The sequence below is a fragment of the Carcharodon carcharias genome, chromosome 3 (assembly GCF_017639515.1).
Source record: "Carcharodon carcharias isolate sCarCar2 chromosome 3, sCarCar2.pri, whole genome shotgun sequence".
Classification (NCBI taxonomy): domain Eukaryota; kingdom Metazoa; phylum Chordata; class Chondrichthyes; order Lamniformes; family Lamnidae; genus Carcharodon; species Carcharodon carcharias.
Genome location: NC_054469.1, coordinates 162,854,248 through 162,871,511, shown reverse-complemented (window position 1 = coordinate 162,871,511; position 17,264 = coordinate 162,854,248). Strand labels below are relative to the sequence as shown.

General features: G+C 42.1%; 1 protein-coding gene across 1 annotated transcript in view; it reads left to right on the top strand.

Annotated features, from left to right (window-relative positions):
* Positions 1 to 17,264, top strand: part of LOC121276052 (A disintegrin and metalloproteinase with thrombospondin motifs 16) — a 332,665-nt gene that overhangs the window by 72,657 nt on the left and 242,744 nt on the right. The window contains exon 3 of the mRNA XM_041183997.1: positions 5,495 to 5,780. Coding sequence (XP_041039931.1) covers positions 5,495 to 5,780 — 286 coding nt within the window. The remainder of the gene's footprint in view (positions 1 to 5,494; positions 5,781 to 17,264) is intronic.

The following is a 17,264-nucleotide window of genomic DNA, read 5'->3' as shown; positions in this document are numbered from 1 at the left end:
AAACAGCCAATTTAACCATTCTCCAGGATTACGTTAATCTCTATCCCAAATTAAGGAAATAGGGAGAACTCTAATGGAAATTGAGGACATGTCTGCTTTTTTTTTTAAAAAAACTTGCTTCCCTCTGAAATATTGCAGTTCTTCAATAAAGAGTCTGTGCCTTTTTCATAAAGCATTTATCTGACTTTGAGTTTCTCTCTAGCTGCAAAAAAGAATCATAACTTTTTAGTTAGCCATTTAGTAAACCAGGGGTTTACTGTTCTGTTCTAATTTATTCCCCCAGAGTTATCGGATTTGTCAAATTCTTTAGTGCATACATGCCATTCATTTCTGATTTCTTTCTCTCGTCCCTGTGCCTAGCTCTTCAAATTTGCTAAAAAAAATGTTTTTTTTAAACACAATTAATACTATTTCAGAGGATCATGAAGTGTGCATTATTTTCCTTTCTTTTGAATGCAAACAGCTTTGAGGATAATGTTGTTTTGCTCTTTTTAGATTTTGGTTCTGAATGATGAATCATTCAAGGTGGATGCACTTATGTGAATGAGGAGAAATTTAGAAAATGGTTAGTTTCAATGCCGTACTACCAACAGTAGCTGGAAGTGATAGTACCCCAGCTGTGACCTAAATTTCCACTTGGCAGTCATCCATTTTCACTGTTGGCATGTTTCTGATTTCTTTTTAGGCACTGATGGTAGTGAACTATCACATAGATATGAAAGGGCTATGCCAATTAATAAAGAAGCAACTTGGCAGAATGACAGAACTTGTGACATTAAACTGGCATGGATTCCAGATCTTTCTTGCTATAATTCTCTTCCCTTTGCTATTTAACTGAAGGTTGTAGGCTGAACCTTTGTCTGGCACCAGGCGAACCCGATCTGCACACTTGAGTGGCTTGCAAACTGCACGCCTGACCCATGTGTGACTTCACACACCATTTTTGTGTTTTCACAAGGGCAGCGGGTTTACAGTGCATTCTGGAGCTGCTGTGGTGTGAGTGCTGGTTAGAAGACTCCTTGGTTCACTAACACAGCAGCCAAGCTCCCAACATTGTTTAAATGTCCTCTAAACCTCACCCCCTCCCCACCCACCTCCCATTGCCAGTCCAAGCCCTCCCAGATTGCCTCTCTATTCCCCCATGTACCCTCCATGCCCCTCAGATCACACATGCTACCCCATGGCACCTGTACGCCACTATGTATCCTCCTCGGCTCCCCATTTGGTTTACGTTATGTACATTTCCCGAAAGCCATCCTATAGCAATGAGAATTATTTTAAAATCATTGGAAAAATATTAAGCCCTGAATTTTTATAAAGACTGGGAGGGCCTCTGGTTTAGCCAAAATGACGCTGGAGCCCCGATTCCAGAAGTCCCACCCCCGAACCCAGCATCCACTATTTTTGCTAGGGACGAGCGGGGGTGGGTTGTAGTTTGTACATCCCTGGAAGGATTCCAATTTTTTTTTTGTCCTTGGATTTTTTTGTTCACGCCAGTGTGTTTACATTCAGGATTTTCTTAGATTGTGCAGTATAAAAGTTTAATGTTGAATATGTAAATATTTAGTCTACATCATCAGTGACGTAAGATCACATGATAATAGAGCATGGAGAGAGAGTTCCATGTGAAGCATAGTGTAAAGATTATCTTGAAAATAATTAGCATAATATCAAATGAAAGATAGAGTTTGCTAACAATATCACATCCAACCTTATCTGTATGTCCAGGACCATGACAATCATCTATTAAGTCAAAAACAACAATAACAGAGATTGTTAGAGGTTTTGGCCTGAATTTTTGCTGCCAAGTCAGAAAACCCTGAACAGTCCAATTGGAAATTCAGGGGCACGGGATGTTTGGCGTGCAGTCCCCGGAAAGGGTTTTGAGGCAGCCGCAGGGGTTGCCAGATGTGGATGTGAGCTGTGTGAAAAACAAAAAGTAGCCCTCACTCCTCACCCCCCACTTCACCTCCCACACACTCTCCATGCCCCTTCTATGCCAACCTATGCATCCACCTGCTCCCACTCACCCACCATGGCCCCTATGCCAACTTAGCACCAACTCATGCCCCCCTACCCACCACCCTTTACCCTTACACCTCCCCTGCCAACACAACCAGACCTGAGGACCCATGCTGAGATGAAATAAAATTAAGTTATAAATGTCTATTGCAGACTATTTTAAAAAACACTCATTCATAAATACCCATTTGCTACATTTACATTCTTTCAACTACATAATTCCTTATAAAAACAAACATTTCATTCAAGTGCTTAATCCCATATGAAAATAAGCATTTGTATTCATTGCTCCAGGTCAAAGATTTTATAGCCATTTGGTGCTGTCAATCAAATTGTAAACTGACAGGCACCTCACTGTGAAATCAGTTATATAATATACAAATCCTATAATGACAACCCTCAGGCTATATGAACAGTGTGAAATAGCAAGCACTTTTTTTTGAACTGTGGCATGAATTTTTTTAATTTAAAGGGTATGAAATTTAAATGCCTTGACAGCTCCAATCAGCTTAACAGTTCCCTTGACGGCTTGACAGTTCCAATGATCTTATCCACTTTTTATGCACATTCGCATCTACTTTTAACCATCCCAAAGGGCATTTGACCTTTCCCAAAAGTGTACTTGGACCTCTCCAGAAGAGTACCCTCCCTCTTCAAAGAACTTGGGCAGCTTTAGACCTTCTCCTGAAAGGCCTGAAGGCCACAAGTTATGTTTCGGACATCCCAGTTATGGAAATTGGATCTGTTTCAAGGCAGGTGCACTTTTATATGTGCAGCTGCCTTCATGAACCACGGATCTCAACAGTGTACTAAGGTGGCACATCTGCAACTTATGGCCTGTGGTTTAGGGTCAATATTACAATACAATACTCTATTGCAAAGACAATCTTCTGATGGAGAGCTTTTTACACTGCAAGTTCATAAAAAGAAACTATAGATGTACTTCCTGTGATTTTCTGCCATTTATATCTATAGATTAAAAAGTCATGGGGGAAGTGCTCATTATTGACACTCAAAGCAGTTGAGGTGTTGTATCCAAGTTGTCCCCAATGTGTACAATATGTTTGAAAATTTGACCTTTAAAAGTCCTATTTGTTATGTAACATTGTTTATTGTTAAGAAAATATTCAAACAGTAGATGGAGAAGCATAAAAAAAAATAAAAAAAAAAAACAAAAAAAACAAAAAAACTGCGGATGCTGGAAATCCAAAACAAAAACAGAATTACCTGGAAAAACTCAGCAGGTCTGGCAGCATCGGCGGAGAAGAAAAGAGTTGACGTTTCGAGTCCTCATGACCCTTCGACAGAACTTGAGTTCGAGTCCAGGAAAGAGCTGAAATATAAGCTGGTTTAAGGTGTGTGTGTGGGGGGCGGAGAGATAGAGAGACAGAGAGGTGGAGGGGGTTGGTGTGGTTGTAGCGACAAACAAGCAGTGATAGAAGCAGATCATCAAAAGATGTCAACAACAATAGTACAATAGAACACATAGGTGTTAAAGTTAAAGTTGGTGATATTATCTAAACGAATGTGCTAATTAAGAATGGATGGTAGGGCACTCAAGGTATAGCTCTAGTGGGTTTTTTTTTATTTTATATAATGGAAATAGGTGGGAAAAGGAAAATCTTTATAATTTATTGGGAAAAAAAAAAGGGGGGAAACAGAAAGGGGGTGGGGATGGAGAAGCATGTTGGTTAGATACTATAATAACATATAGATTTGCTTTATGCTTTAAAGATGAATGGCAAAAAATTGAATAATTTGAGATCTCCATAACGTAAAGCCCTGGGATGCATAGTTCCAACAACCATCTGTTTTTTTTGGCATGTGCAACTCATAATGTACCTAACTGTACTGTGAAATATTTTACTGATTTATACAGTGTTAAGTAAAATTCCTAGCACAATCTTTAAGTTAATTGCTATGCTTTGGAAAAGTGGCTAAATCAGTGATGTGGTCAATCAACTCAAAGGCTGCGGAGAGATTGAGAAGACGAGAATGGATCATAGTCACGCTTATGGGGTGAGATTTTATGGCAGTGGATTTTATGTTCCCACTGAAGTCAATGGAATTTAGAATGTCTCGCCGCATTTGACGGCCGCGTCCCTGCTGCGACAGAGCCATAAAATTCCGGCCAAACAGAATATTGTTTGTGATTCTAATTAGGATGATTTTGGCGCTATAGGAGGAGCAGAAACCTGATTGGCAGAGACTCAAAGAGGGAGATGAGAATGATGCGCATGAGTCTCTCAGGGGACAATGCATTGACACCATGGAATGGCTACAAAATGCACTGGTGGCTGGCAGCTTCAGACAGGGCTGAATGCTTTTTGTTACTCCCATATTTAACCAATATAACTGATACTTAAATGTTATTGACATCCACCCACTTGTGACTCTCAGTTCTAATGCTTTCTAGGTAGTTCTGTTTAAAAGCTTTGTGTACTTTAATTTGGCAATGCTGTAGTTGTGTGGTGCTCTGGCCAGGTTGAAAGCTTGAGTGCTATGTTCATATCCGATCAATGCTAACATCCAAGCTTCGGAAAACATATGGAGAAACACAATGGAACTGACCCCTGGTGCCAGATGACTGAATTATGAAGAAAGTTTTGAGGAAATTGAAGATAGGAGTGTTTCTTCAAGGGTGGGATTGCTGCTGGAAGTGAGTCAGGTGAGACATCTTCCCACTGATCCAACTGAACTTCACTGCAACCCAGACCTATTTTCTTGGGGTAGGGCCAGTTAGCTATGCAGTGTTAACTCCCAGTGGCATCTCTACTCTTCACTGGGATCTGGTCACTATAGAGGAGGGAAATGGTGTGGTTAGCTAGGCAAGGCCTTGGCTGCTGCTGTTGCTGTTGGGGCCAATTTTAAAGAGAACAGAAACCCTTTAAATGTGCTAACCCAAAAAAATTATTTGGCTTTAAATATACAATATATGAAAAAAAGAAAAATAGCAGTTTGAAGGATTTGGAAATGGAAGTGTGCATGTCACTGACCTTGCAGCCCAAGAAGCTCAGCCTATTTTATTCCATTCCAAAAAAGATACCATACTAAACAGTAAAAAGGGTAATAGCTGATGTGCTATAATTACACCAACGTTTTTCAGAAATCACATCGTCAAGCAATGATACATAGATTACTTTGATTCTTATTATAATACCAGAGAATGTACAACAGTTATATGCTAAGGTTTTGGATTAATGCAGATTATTACCAGATGAAAAGACTTTTTTCTGTTTTGTGTAACCTGTAGTGCATTTATTACAGGAAGTAATGATATTGTTTAAACTTGACCATATAACTGACCTTTGAAAACAAACTGGTGTTATATTTGCCACCAGTTTTGTGATTCTAGAAGTATTAATCCAATTTATCATGCTTCATCAAAGAAGATGTCCACATCTTGTTTTTGGCAGACTAGAAATTGGTTGTGCAATTTTTAAAAATTTCTTTTGTTTCTTTTTCTTTCCAGTCAGGTTTGATAAGGACAGAAGAAGCTGATTACTTTTTGACTCCTCTACCTCAGCACCTCGCACTTAAGCACAATTATACAGCACCTAAAGGGCACCATCCACATGTCCTCTTCAAGAGATCTGCAGAGCCCAAGGTGCATCTTCAAAATAATGAGGTAACCATGCACCAGAGGTCTATGGGAATTGGACATGATGATTATAAAAATCGTCATCAACACCGGCGCCGTAATGACTACAAACATGGACAGCTTCAAAAGCAGCACTACTGCGGAAGACGCAAGAAATGTATGTAAGGGAATTATTTTATTTCCTTAGTCACATTTTAGGTGTCTTTAATATATTGAATAACTAAGTAATGGCAATACCGTAATTGTATTGAAGAATTCAGATAATTCCATAACCTGAGAATGGAGGTTAGAAAGTTTGTGGTCAATCAGCTGAACCCAAGATTAGATTATTACCAAGCAGTCACTCCGAGGGCAGATTTTCCTGTTGGTGATGGGGGTCACGCTGTCTTATTTGATCGTATTAATTTTCTACTCAAGGACCTCGTTAGCTTCTGGACAGGCAGGCTGTCCGCAAGCCTTCCCACCCTGGGTTTAATCAGGTGGAGTCCGGAAAGTGGTGGGGTTCCCACCTTGCAGCCCTCCCACCCGATTAAATGTACCTGCACCTCCCCCCACCTTCAAACATGCTGGAGCTGCCTCAGGGAGCTGCAGACCTGAAAATATTCCAATAAAGTTTTAAAAAGAAAATAAATGTCGGAGCCTCACAATCAGGCACCTGAAACTATAGATGATAAAAATGCTGCCCACAGATTTTTATTTTATTTTATTTCATAACGGAAACCTCATCCCACCCTTGGATGAGGTTTCATGAAAAATGTAAAGGCCGCCTGGCCAATTCGCCCATCCGCCAACCATAAGATGGACAGGCGACAACAAAATGCAGGCAATTGCGCTGTTAATGGGCTTAATTGCCCTCTTAATTGTCGGCGGGCGTGCTTTTTGCGCACCAAGTGAAATATCGGCGAGTGTGTGATGACGTCGGGACACTCACCTGATGTCATCTCGTGCCATTTCATGCCCGATCGGGTCAGGTACACGCCCGCCCAATCAATGTAAACTTCAGCCCCATGTAACTATAGTTCTGGAAGGTTACAAGCATGACGACCTGTCAGCTTGTGCACAGAGTACATGAGATGAGTTTTGCAAAATGGCCATGCTTGCAACTAAGTAGAAGTTGATAAATAAGAGTAGATGCAGGTTGGGGTAACTAATATGGAGAAAAAAATTAATTTTAGGTTTGATACCATAAATGGTTGCATTATTCGGTTCTAGGATGATAATTCTGAGTCTTAGTCTGCATTAAAAGCATGTTGATACTGTTCTTCTACCTACTGCTTAAAGTTATCATTTTGCAAAAAAGATAGGAAGCTTTAGCTAGTTTTTCCATTCCCAGTTGACATCTGTGAGGTTGGAAGCCTTATAATCTAGTCTTTGCTTTAATTTGCAGTATTGTAGTGATGGTATATTGTATTTAATTAAATTTTATAACAACTGGTATTGGGAAATTGCACAGAAAAACCTGGTTTACACTCAAAACTATACAACTGCATTTTGAATGCTGTAAATGTGAATATCAATTATAGAATGTTTAATTTGAATAATAAAACAACATATGGAAAAGAAGATATAACAGTGATGTTAATCTTGTCAGTATTTCATCAATAACTCATTTAGTGCAGCAAATATATATTGTCATTGGAGATTAATCTAATGAATTACACTAAACCACAGCATTTAATTTATAAATAAAACCTCAGTAACCTCAGTCCTGTGTTTACAAAGCATTGAAAGGCTAAGGCAAGGCGATGACTGATTTGAGATTTAAAAAAAAGACCCTTCTTTAGGACTGAGGAGAGGTAGAAATGTGATGGACTTTAAGCTGTAATATTGGATTAAAAAAAAATCCAGGCCAACATTTTAAATTGGGATGATTCGGGAGCAATTTAAAAATGGTGGCCGTGACTCGATTCTGGGATACTGGACCCTATTCCCAGGGGTTCCAATTTTCAGGAGTGCCTTTTAAAGTTGTGAGCTGATTCTTGTCAAAGGACCGCACCCTGTACTCGCAGCATGGCTGGTTCTATTGATGGGTTAGCCATGTCCCAGTCCTCCGCAATTTTCATGGAGTTGGGTCAGGTTTTCAATGAGTTGTGGCTCGCAGCACCTCAGAAATGTTATGAACCATAGTCTCCATGAGGGACACTTTAAAAGGATAAGTTCAAAAGGCCCTCCTCAGGCCCATGCCAAGGTATGCCCTTATGGCCCTTCACGACCTTATTCCAAGCTATGGCACTCCCATGCCCACTATACATTTATGGAACCAAGAACCCTATAGTGACAGTAGAATGTGTAAAGAAAAACAATCATTCATTGACAACTTTCCACTTTCTTTAAAAAAAACATTCAATAAAAGTGCCAATCATACAGACCCTTTAAAATTTCAATTGCTGAAACTGCAAATACATGAGAGCCAAAGTTGTCAATCAAGCAATGTGCTCTCTGGGGCTCAGGTGTTTTAATGCCCTAAGAGACGCCTGGGTCTGGGCTCTCAGCCAAGAATATATACTGAGGCTTGGTTGAGAGCCCAGACATCCATTAGGTTGTTGAAACACCTAAATCCCAGAGAAAACATTGCTTGCTTGAGAGCTCGAGCTATCTGATCTCTGTTCTCAATTTCACAATGTCTATTTATACAAGATAAAGAGGTTTCAATATTTGCAGCTTTAGCTGTTAAAACTTTAAGGGTCTGGATGATTGACACTTCTATTGGGCTGCAATAAAAAGAAGTTCTTTTTGGAAGAAAGTGGGAATTATTAACGTTTTTATAGCCTTTTTCAAACAACTTACTATCACGATAGGGTTCATTGGTTCTATGGAGTGTATAGTGGGTGAATGGACATGGAAGTGCCATAGCTTGAAATGGGAGCTTGAGGGCCCTCAGGGGTTGCTTGGGGGTGCATACTTTGGAATGGGGAAATAAGGGGCTAAAGGAGGTGAATGGGGAGCATGGATTGGGAGGGGGTGTGAGGGGGTGAGGACTGGAGGGCCCTGCTGTTTTAATTTTAACTGGGACGCAGTCCCACAGAATTGACGTGGGCCTTTTAATCAGTGAGCTTTGGAGCCTGAAACCTTTGTGACTGCCCCTAAACACTTAACCGGGTCGACTGACCCAATGGCAGCCCACACCCACCGTCTCCCCCGCACCCACCGTCTCCCCCGCACCCACCGTCTCCCCCGCACCCACCGTCTCCCCCGCACCCACCGTCTCCCCCGCACCCACCGTCTCCCCCGCACCCACCGTCTCCCCCGCACCCACCGTCTCCCCCGCACCCACCGTCTCCCCCGCACCCACCGTCTCCCCCGCACCCACCGTCTCCCCCGCACCCACCGTCTCCCCACACCCACCAACAATGTAAATTCCATCCTTGTAGGCACTTTCTCCAGAGGTGGGCAGGCCGAGCTGGGAATTTTCCAGACTCCTGCTGGAGGATGAAAGTCCTGGCTGTTAACCTTATTCCTCTCTCCACAGATGCTGCCAGACCTGTTGAGATTTTCCAGCACTTTTTTTTTTATTTCAAATTTCCAGTCACCAAAGTATTTAGCTTTTATTTTAATGACTGACTTGAGTTTTTACTCTGTCAAATTGCTTTTGTTTGTACATCAACCCTGCTTTTTATTAAAGCACACTTTCTGCATATTGTGGATAAATAATACCAAATGAGCTGTTAGTTTTTCAAAAATTAAAAGAAAAGGGTCCTAGAATTTCCTCTGAGCCATTCTCATTCCAGCATCGTAACTTGGCCAGAAGTGCAGTGAAAAACAGATTTGTGACACCATTTCAAGTATTCATATATCAGGCAAGCTGGCTGAAGAATGGGAATCATCATGGAACCTTCTCCCTACTTGTCACTGTTGATAATTTCATTCTTTTCCAAACGATGTGTATATGAGTGAAGGAGTATTGCAGTTGTGTTTAGCAAGCTGTTGATAAAAGCCCATGATATCTCTGGACTCAGTATAGTGTAAAGTCATGAACGATTATTGGCACAAGGGTGCAGAGATTGATGGATCGCAAACCTGATTTCTGGGAATATATCATGGCTGGGCAATCAACTTCTGATGTTGCTTTTCCATGCCCAGTGTCACTTCAGAAGTGTTCCAGCTGCCAAACTGGTAGCTGACAGCTTCCCAGCTTCAAAGGTGCACACCTAAAGTAGATGCTAGCCGTTTGATTATGTTTGTCACGGGCCTAATATTTATTTCACGGTCCCAATGCCATAATAGGCAAAAACTGGACAGCATATGTGGCGCACATGCTCCGCCCCATTATTCCATGGTTTTGCTAGCCAAAGCAAAGGTCCTTTAAAGAGATGATTCTAAACAAGCTCAGTTTACTTATTTACTTATCTGAATGTGGAACAAGGAGGAACAGGCGTGACCCTCCCTGGCCCCACAGCACTACCCTCGCTAACAGCTCTAACACCCTGCCATTCGCCCTGCCTCTCCTCCCCATCCCAGGTCATACCTAATCGCAGCTGGCCCAAATTGGCCACCAATTCACTGAGTTACATTGAGATGCCTAATCGATGTCAGCAGTTCATCGGTTAAATGCACATGAGACCCATAATGAAGCTAGTTTAGGGCTCGCTACGGCACGATTGCTCTCCTGATAGCTACCTGATCTGGGCGCAGGTCCAATTTCTAGCTCGATGAGTTTGTACTACCCCATTCCATAGTTCGGCCTCGCAATGTGGTTGTTCTGTTTGTCTTGTGGAAGATTATATCTGCAGTAGCACATTCACAGTTGTCAGAGTTTAAACTAGATCACTACAGTTATGTCAGGAAGACTGGAGCAGCTGTTGCTCCTCTGCATTTTTTATTAGTCCAAAGAGTCCACACAAAATACTATTCTAGGTTCCTATGCCATATCTCCAAACTGTGGAAAGCTCTTCCGGGATACTGTTATCAACCAATACTGTGTTCCTTTTATGCAGAAATCAGTTATCACTTGCAAAACCAATATAGCTTGACCATGCATTAAATCAAGATGGTTAACCAGCATATTGGTCTTGTGTGGCTGAAATGTTCCCTTTGCTTTATTTAGGAGCCCTGCCCGTGCTCTGCATTCTAATGTGAGATGCAAACTGATAAGGAATGCAATCTGCCACACAAGCGGGCCAGCAGGACAGCTAAACAAAGCATGAAAAGACCAAAGAAATATGAAGCATTAGCTTGTTAATAATGCAAATTTATGTTCTGTTTATACTGAATTTGAAATCTTCCAAATCTGCAATCTCTACCACCGAGAAGGACAAGGGCAGCATATAGATGGGAACACCACCACCTGCAAGTTCCCCTCCAAGTCACACCCCATCCTGACTTGGAAATATATCACCATTCCTTCACTGTCACTGGAACAAACTCCTGAAACACTCTTCCTTACAGCGCTGTGGGTGTACATGCACCACATGAACTGCAGCGGTTCAAGAAGGCAGCTCAGCACCACCTTCTCAAGAGCAATTAGGGATGAGCAATAAGTGCTGGCCCAGCCAGCGAAGCCCACATCCTACTTAACCTGTGCAAGCCACAGTAAGTGCATTAGTCTTACTTTCTATAAACTTCTAATTTTGCCAATGCACACTGGGCAGTAATTTTGTGATTCTTAAGTACTCCAAAGCAGAAAAAGATTTAAATATTACCAATGCAGTCAATCTGAATTACAACTTCCATTTAAGACTGCTCAAGAACGAAGTGGTAATCTGGCAAAATACAGTGGTCAACATTTTCCCCCAGTCTGAGGGGGGGGGAAATGCGGGAGAGGGCGTGGGTGGGTGGCCCTCCAATCGGTGCCCCCAATTGGGGGGCGCACCGCCATTTTTCGTGGGCGGGCCAATTAAGGCCCACCCGACGTGATGTCCACACAGAAGCGCTATGCGGGGGGACTGCCAAATGCCGAAGTGCACTTCTTCAAACATGCGTACGAAGGAGCGCTCTGATCTCCCTGAGACTAAGCGCTGCCTCAGGGAGATCGGTTCTCAAAGTGAAAGTTATTCTGTCGAAAATTTCATTTACCATCCATGTCCTCTCACTTGATGTCACATGAATTGGGGCATGGACATAACTTTAAATAAAAGCGAATCTTAATTTTTTAATTTAGCCATGAAACCTCATCCTGCCTGTGGATGAAGTTTCATGCTTTTTCAGGAGGCCGCCAGCACTTCTGACCTGCTGCCCACTAATTGGTTTAATTGTTTCTTGAATGGCCTCAATAGGTCGTTGACAGGTCGGCGGATGCACAGCTGATTCGGCTGCACCCCTGCCGACCTGAAAATGCAAATGATGCGGAGTGACATCGGGAGTTCTACCCGACATCATCCCGCAACATTTTACATGTTGGCGAGCAGGCCCCACCCCTGCATGCTGGCGGGAAAATTCTTCCCAGTGTTTCATAGTGCCTGGAAAGAAAGATTGAATCATTCATTGCTTCCCAAATAAAATAGCATAATTTATACCATATCCCATATGAAGTAATACAAGAAAATTTGGATTATCAATAAACCTCCAATGAAGTTAGAGCTGCAGATGGTAATCGATGGTAGAAAACACAGCAAATTTATGATCTATCATAATGAAGTAAAGAGGAGAAAAATATGTTGTGAGAAAGGAAGCAAAAGTGATAGACAGGGAATAGGTGGAACGTCTAGTAATAGGAAGATACTTTGTGAGGGAGAGAGAAAGGGAATATATGAGTGATAGAAATAGGAATAAGACAGAAGAGAGAGGTCATGAAAGAGTACAAATTAGATTTCAAGTTAATCGTTGGAAATCAAATCAAATCAAATCAAAAGACTGGTAGCCAACATAAAGGGAAATCTAAAGTCTTCTATTGGCACATAAGTAGTAAGTGGTTGGTAAAAGGAGGGGTAGGGCCGATTAGGGACCAAAAAAGAGATTTACGCAAAAATGCAGGGGCCTTGACTTAGGTGTTAATGAATACTTTGCATCTGTCTATACCAAGGAAGCAGGTGCTACCGAGGCCGTGGTGATAGAGGAGGAAACTCTGTCACTAGAAGTGTTCAAAATTGATAAGGAGGAAGTGTTGGATAAACTGTCGATACTTAAAGTTGACATGGCTCCGGGACTGAATGAGATGCATCCAAGGATATTAAAGGAAGTAAGAGTGGAATTTGCAGTGGCACTGGCCATAATTTTTCAGTCTTCCCTAGACTCTGGGGAGGTGCCAGAGGACTGGAGAATTTCAAACTTTACGCCCTTGTTCAAAAAAGGTTGTAAGGATAAGCCTGGAAATTACATCCCAGTCAGTTTATCTTCAGTGGTGGGGAAGCTTCTAGAAACAATTATTTGGAATAGAATTAGTAGTGACATGGAAAAATGTGGGTTGATTAGGAAGAGCCAGCATGGATTTCTAAACTTGCTGGGGTTTTTTGAAGAGGTAACAGAGAGAGTAGATGTTGATGTGGTGTACATGGACTTTCAAAGGGCATTCGATAACATGCCTCATAACAGACTTGTGAAAAAAGTCATAGCTCATGGAGTAAAAGGGACAGTAGTGATGAGGATACAAAATTGCTGAGTAATAGGAAACAGTGAGTAATGGTCAATGGATATTTTTCAGACTGGAGGAAGGTTTGTAGTGGATGTTCCACAGGGGTTGGAATTGGGATAAAAGCAAAAAACTGCGGATGCTGGAAATCCAAAACAAAAATAAAAATACCTGGAAAAACTCAGCAGGTCTGGCAGCATCTGTGGAGAGGAACACAGTTAACGTTTCAAGTCCATATGACTATTCAACAGAACTAAGTAAAAATAGAAAAGAGGTGAAATATCAGCTGGTTTAAGGGGGGTGGGACAGGTAGAGCTGGATAGAGGGCCAGTGATAGGTGGAGATTGCCAAAAGATGTCACAGACAAAAGGACAAAGAGGTGTTGAAGGTAGTGATATTATCTAAGGAATGTGCTAATTAAAGGTAGATAGCAGGACAAGCAAGGTACAGATAGCCCTAGGTTGGTGGGGGGGGTGGGTGAAGGGAAGGGATTGAAATAGACTAAAAGATAGAGATAAAACAATGGATGGAAATATATTTAAAAATAATGGAAATAGGTGGGAAAAGAAAAATCTATGTAAATTATTGGGAAAACAGGGGGGATCGGAAAGGGGGTGGGGATGGAAGAGAGAGTTTATGGTCTAAAATTGTTGAACACAATTTTCAGTCCGTAAGGCTGTAAAGTGCCCAGTCGGAAGATGAGGTGCTGTTCCTCCAGTTTGCGTTGAGCTTCACTGGAACAATGCAGCAGGCCAAGGATGGACATGTGGGCATGAGAGCAGGGTGGAGTGTTAAAATGGCAAGCGACAGGGAGGTCTGGGTCATGCTTGCGGACAGACCGAAGGTGTTCTGCAAAGCGGTCACCCAGTCTGTGTTTGGTCTTTCCAATGTAGAGGAAACCGCATTGGGAGCAGTGAATGCAGTAGACTAAATTGATGGAAGTGCAAGTGAAATGCTGCTTCACTTGAAAGGAGTGTTTGTGCCCTTGGATGGTGAGAAGAGGGGAAGTAAAGGGGCAGGTGTTGCACCTTCTGTGGTTGCATGGGAAGGTGCTTGGGAGGGGGTTGAGGTGTAGGGGATGATGGAGGAGTGGACCAGGGTGTCCCAGAGGGAATGTTCCTTGCGGAATGCCACTGGGAGGGTGAAGGGAATATCTGTTTGGTGGTGGCATCATGATGGAGTTGGCAGAAATGGCGGAGGATGATCCTTTGAATGCGGAGGCTGGTGGGGTGATAAGTGAGGATAAGGGGGACCCTATCATGGTTCTGGGAGGGAGGAGAAGGTGTGAGGGCGGATCCGCGGGAGATGGGCCGGACATCGTTGAAGGCGCTGTCAACCACCGTGGGTGGAAAACCTTGGTTAAGGAAGAAGGAAGACGTGTCAGAGGAACTGTATTTGAAATGGCATCATTAGAACAGATGCGACGGAGGCGAAGGAACAGAGAGAATGGGATGGAGTCCTTACAGGAAGCGGGGTATGAGGAGCTGTATTCAAGGTAGCTGTCAGAGTCGGTAGGCTTGTAATGAATATTGGTGGACAGACCATCACCAGAAATTGAGACAGAGGTCAAGGAAGGGAAGGGAAGTGTCTGAGATGGACCATGTGAAAATGGTGGAAATTGGAAGCAAAATTAATAAATTTTTCCAGGTCTAGACAAGAGCATGAAGCAGCACCGGAGCAATCATCGATGTACCGGAGAAAGAGTTGGGGGGGGTGGGGCGTGCTGGGGCCGGGGCTGGAACCCTTGGTACCCTTGCTTTTCCTGATATATATTAATCACCTAGATCTTGGTGTGCAGGGGAAAATTTCCAAGTTTGCGGATGATACAAAGCTTGGGAGCGTTATAAACTGTGAAGAAAACAGTGTAGAACTTCAAATGGACATCGACAAGTTGGCGGAATGGACAGATAGCTGACAGGTGAAGTTCAATGCAGACACGTGAGGTGATGCATTTTGGTAGAAATGGTGGATGGACAATATAAAATAAAGGATACAGTTCTTAAGGGGGTGCAGGAGCAGAGGCACCTGGGTGTATATGTGCATAGATCATTGAAGGTGGCAGGACAGGTGGGGAAAGCAGTTAATAAAGCATACAGTACCCTCAGCTTTATTAATAAGGGCTTAGAGCACAAGAGCAGGGAGGTTATGCTGAGCTTATATAAGACACTAGTTAGACCTCAGCTGGAGTATTGTGTACAGTTCTGGGTGCCATACTGTAGAAAGGATGCAAACACATTGGAGACATTGTAGAATTGGTTTACAAAAATGGCTCCAGGGATGAGAAACTTCAGTTATGAAGATAGATTGGAGAGGTTGGATTGTTCCCCTTGAAGAGGAGAAGATTAAAAGGAGATTTGATCGAGATGTTCAAAATCATGAGTGGGTTAGATAGCGTAGATAGGGAGAAACTGGTTCCCACTTGTAAAAGGAACAAGAATGAGAGGACACAGATTTAAAGCGATTTGCAAAAGAAGCAAATGTGATGTGAGGAAAAACCTTTTCACTCAGCAAGTGGTTTGAGTTGGAATGTACTGCCTAGAAGTGTGGTGGAGGTAATTTCAATCAAGGCATTCAAGAGGGCATCAGATGATTATTTGAATAGAAACAATGTGCAAGGGCACAGGGAAAAGGCAGGCGAATGGCATGAAGTCTTAATATGCTTTTGGAGAGCCGGTGCAGATATGATGGGCCAAATGGCCTCCTTCGGCACCATAATAATTCAGTGATTCTGGGTGAAATTCAACTTGTGCGGTCATGTAAAGCAGTTGATAACTAATCATTTTGCACTCCCCCAACTCTCTTTACTGTGGCCTTCAAGAGGAGCTACTACTCAATTTTCAGCCTTAAACCCCATTTATTGGAGCTGGGTAAGCGCCAAAGAAATCCATTCTCATTGTTTAGCTCTTTATTCTATTCCTAAGCTGATGAAATTTATCTACTTATTTTTTTACTACTTGATTTTGTTTTCAAGGTAAGGGCGACAGTAAACGCAAGTCTTTCTAAGTAATAGTTTGAAATTGTTCATTAAGATATAAATCTGATAGGAGAAATAGTAATAATTCTAAGATCACCACCCCACCATTGGTGACATGGCTTAGATGGCTAAAGGCACAAAACTCTGGAATTCCTTCTCCAAACCTCTTTACCTCTCCACTTCTCTTTCTTCCTTTGAGACTCTGCTTAAAACCTACATCTTTGACAAATATTTTATCTATATAATATGGGTAAGTGTGAAATTGTCCATTTTGGCAGCAAGCCTACAAAAGAAGCATATTATCTAAATGGTGAGAGGATGCAGAGGGATCTAGGTGTCCTAGTGCATGAATCAAAAATGTTAGTATGCAGGTACAGCAAGTAATTAGGAAAGCTAATACAATGTTTATCATTTTTTGTGAGGGAATTGATACAAAAGTATGGAGGTTATGCTTCAGTTATAGATCTGGAGTGCTGTGTACAGTATTGGTCCCCTTATTTAAGGAAGGATGTAAATGCGTTAGAAGCAGTTCAGAGAAGGTTTACTAGACCAATACCTGGAATAGGCGAGTTGTCTTATGAGGAAAGGTTAGATGGGCTAGGCTTGTATTCACTGAAGTTCAGAAGAGTAAGAGGCAACTTGATTGAAACATAGAAGATCCTGAGGAGTCTTGACAGTGTAGATATGGAGAGGATGTTTCATCTTGTGGGAGAATCTAGAACTAAGGGTCGCTGTTTAAAAATAAGGTGTCACCCATTTGAGACAGAGATGAGGAGAATGTTTTTCTCTCAGGGTAGTGTGTCTTCAAGGGGTGGTGGAACCAGAGTCTTTGAAAATTTTTAAGGCAGAGGTAGATAAATTATTGATAAGCAAGGACTTGAAAGCTTATTGGGTGTAGGTGGGAGATTGCAATTAGATCAACCATGATCTTATTGCATGACAGAGCAGGCTTGAGGGGCCGAGTGGCCTGCTCTTGCTCCTAATTTGAACACTCGTTTCACTTATCCTAATGCCTCCTTCTCTGACTCAGTGACAATTTTTGTCTACTTACATTCCTATAAAGTGCCTTGAGTCATTCTACTGTGTCAAAGAAACTGTATAATTCCAGCTATTGTTGTGATAAATAATAAGTTAAAGTGGCAACTCCCATGTTCTTTTAATTA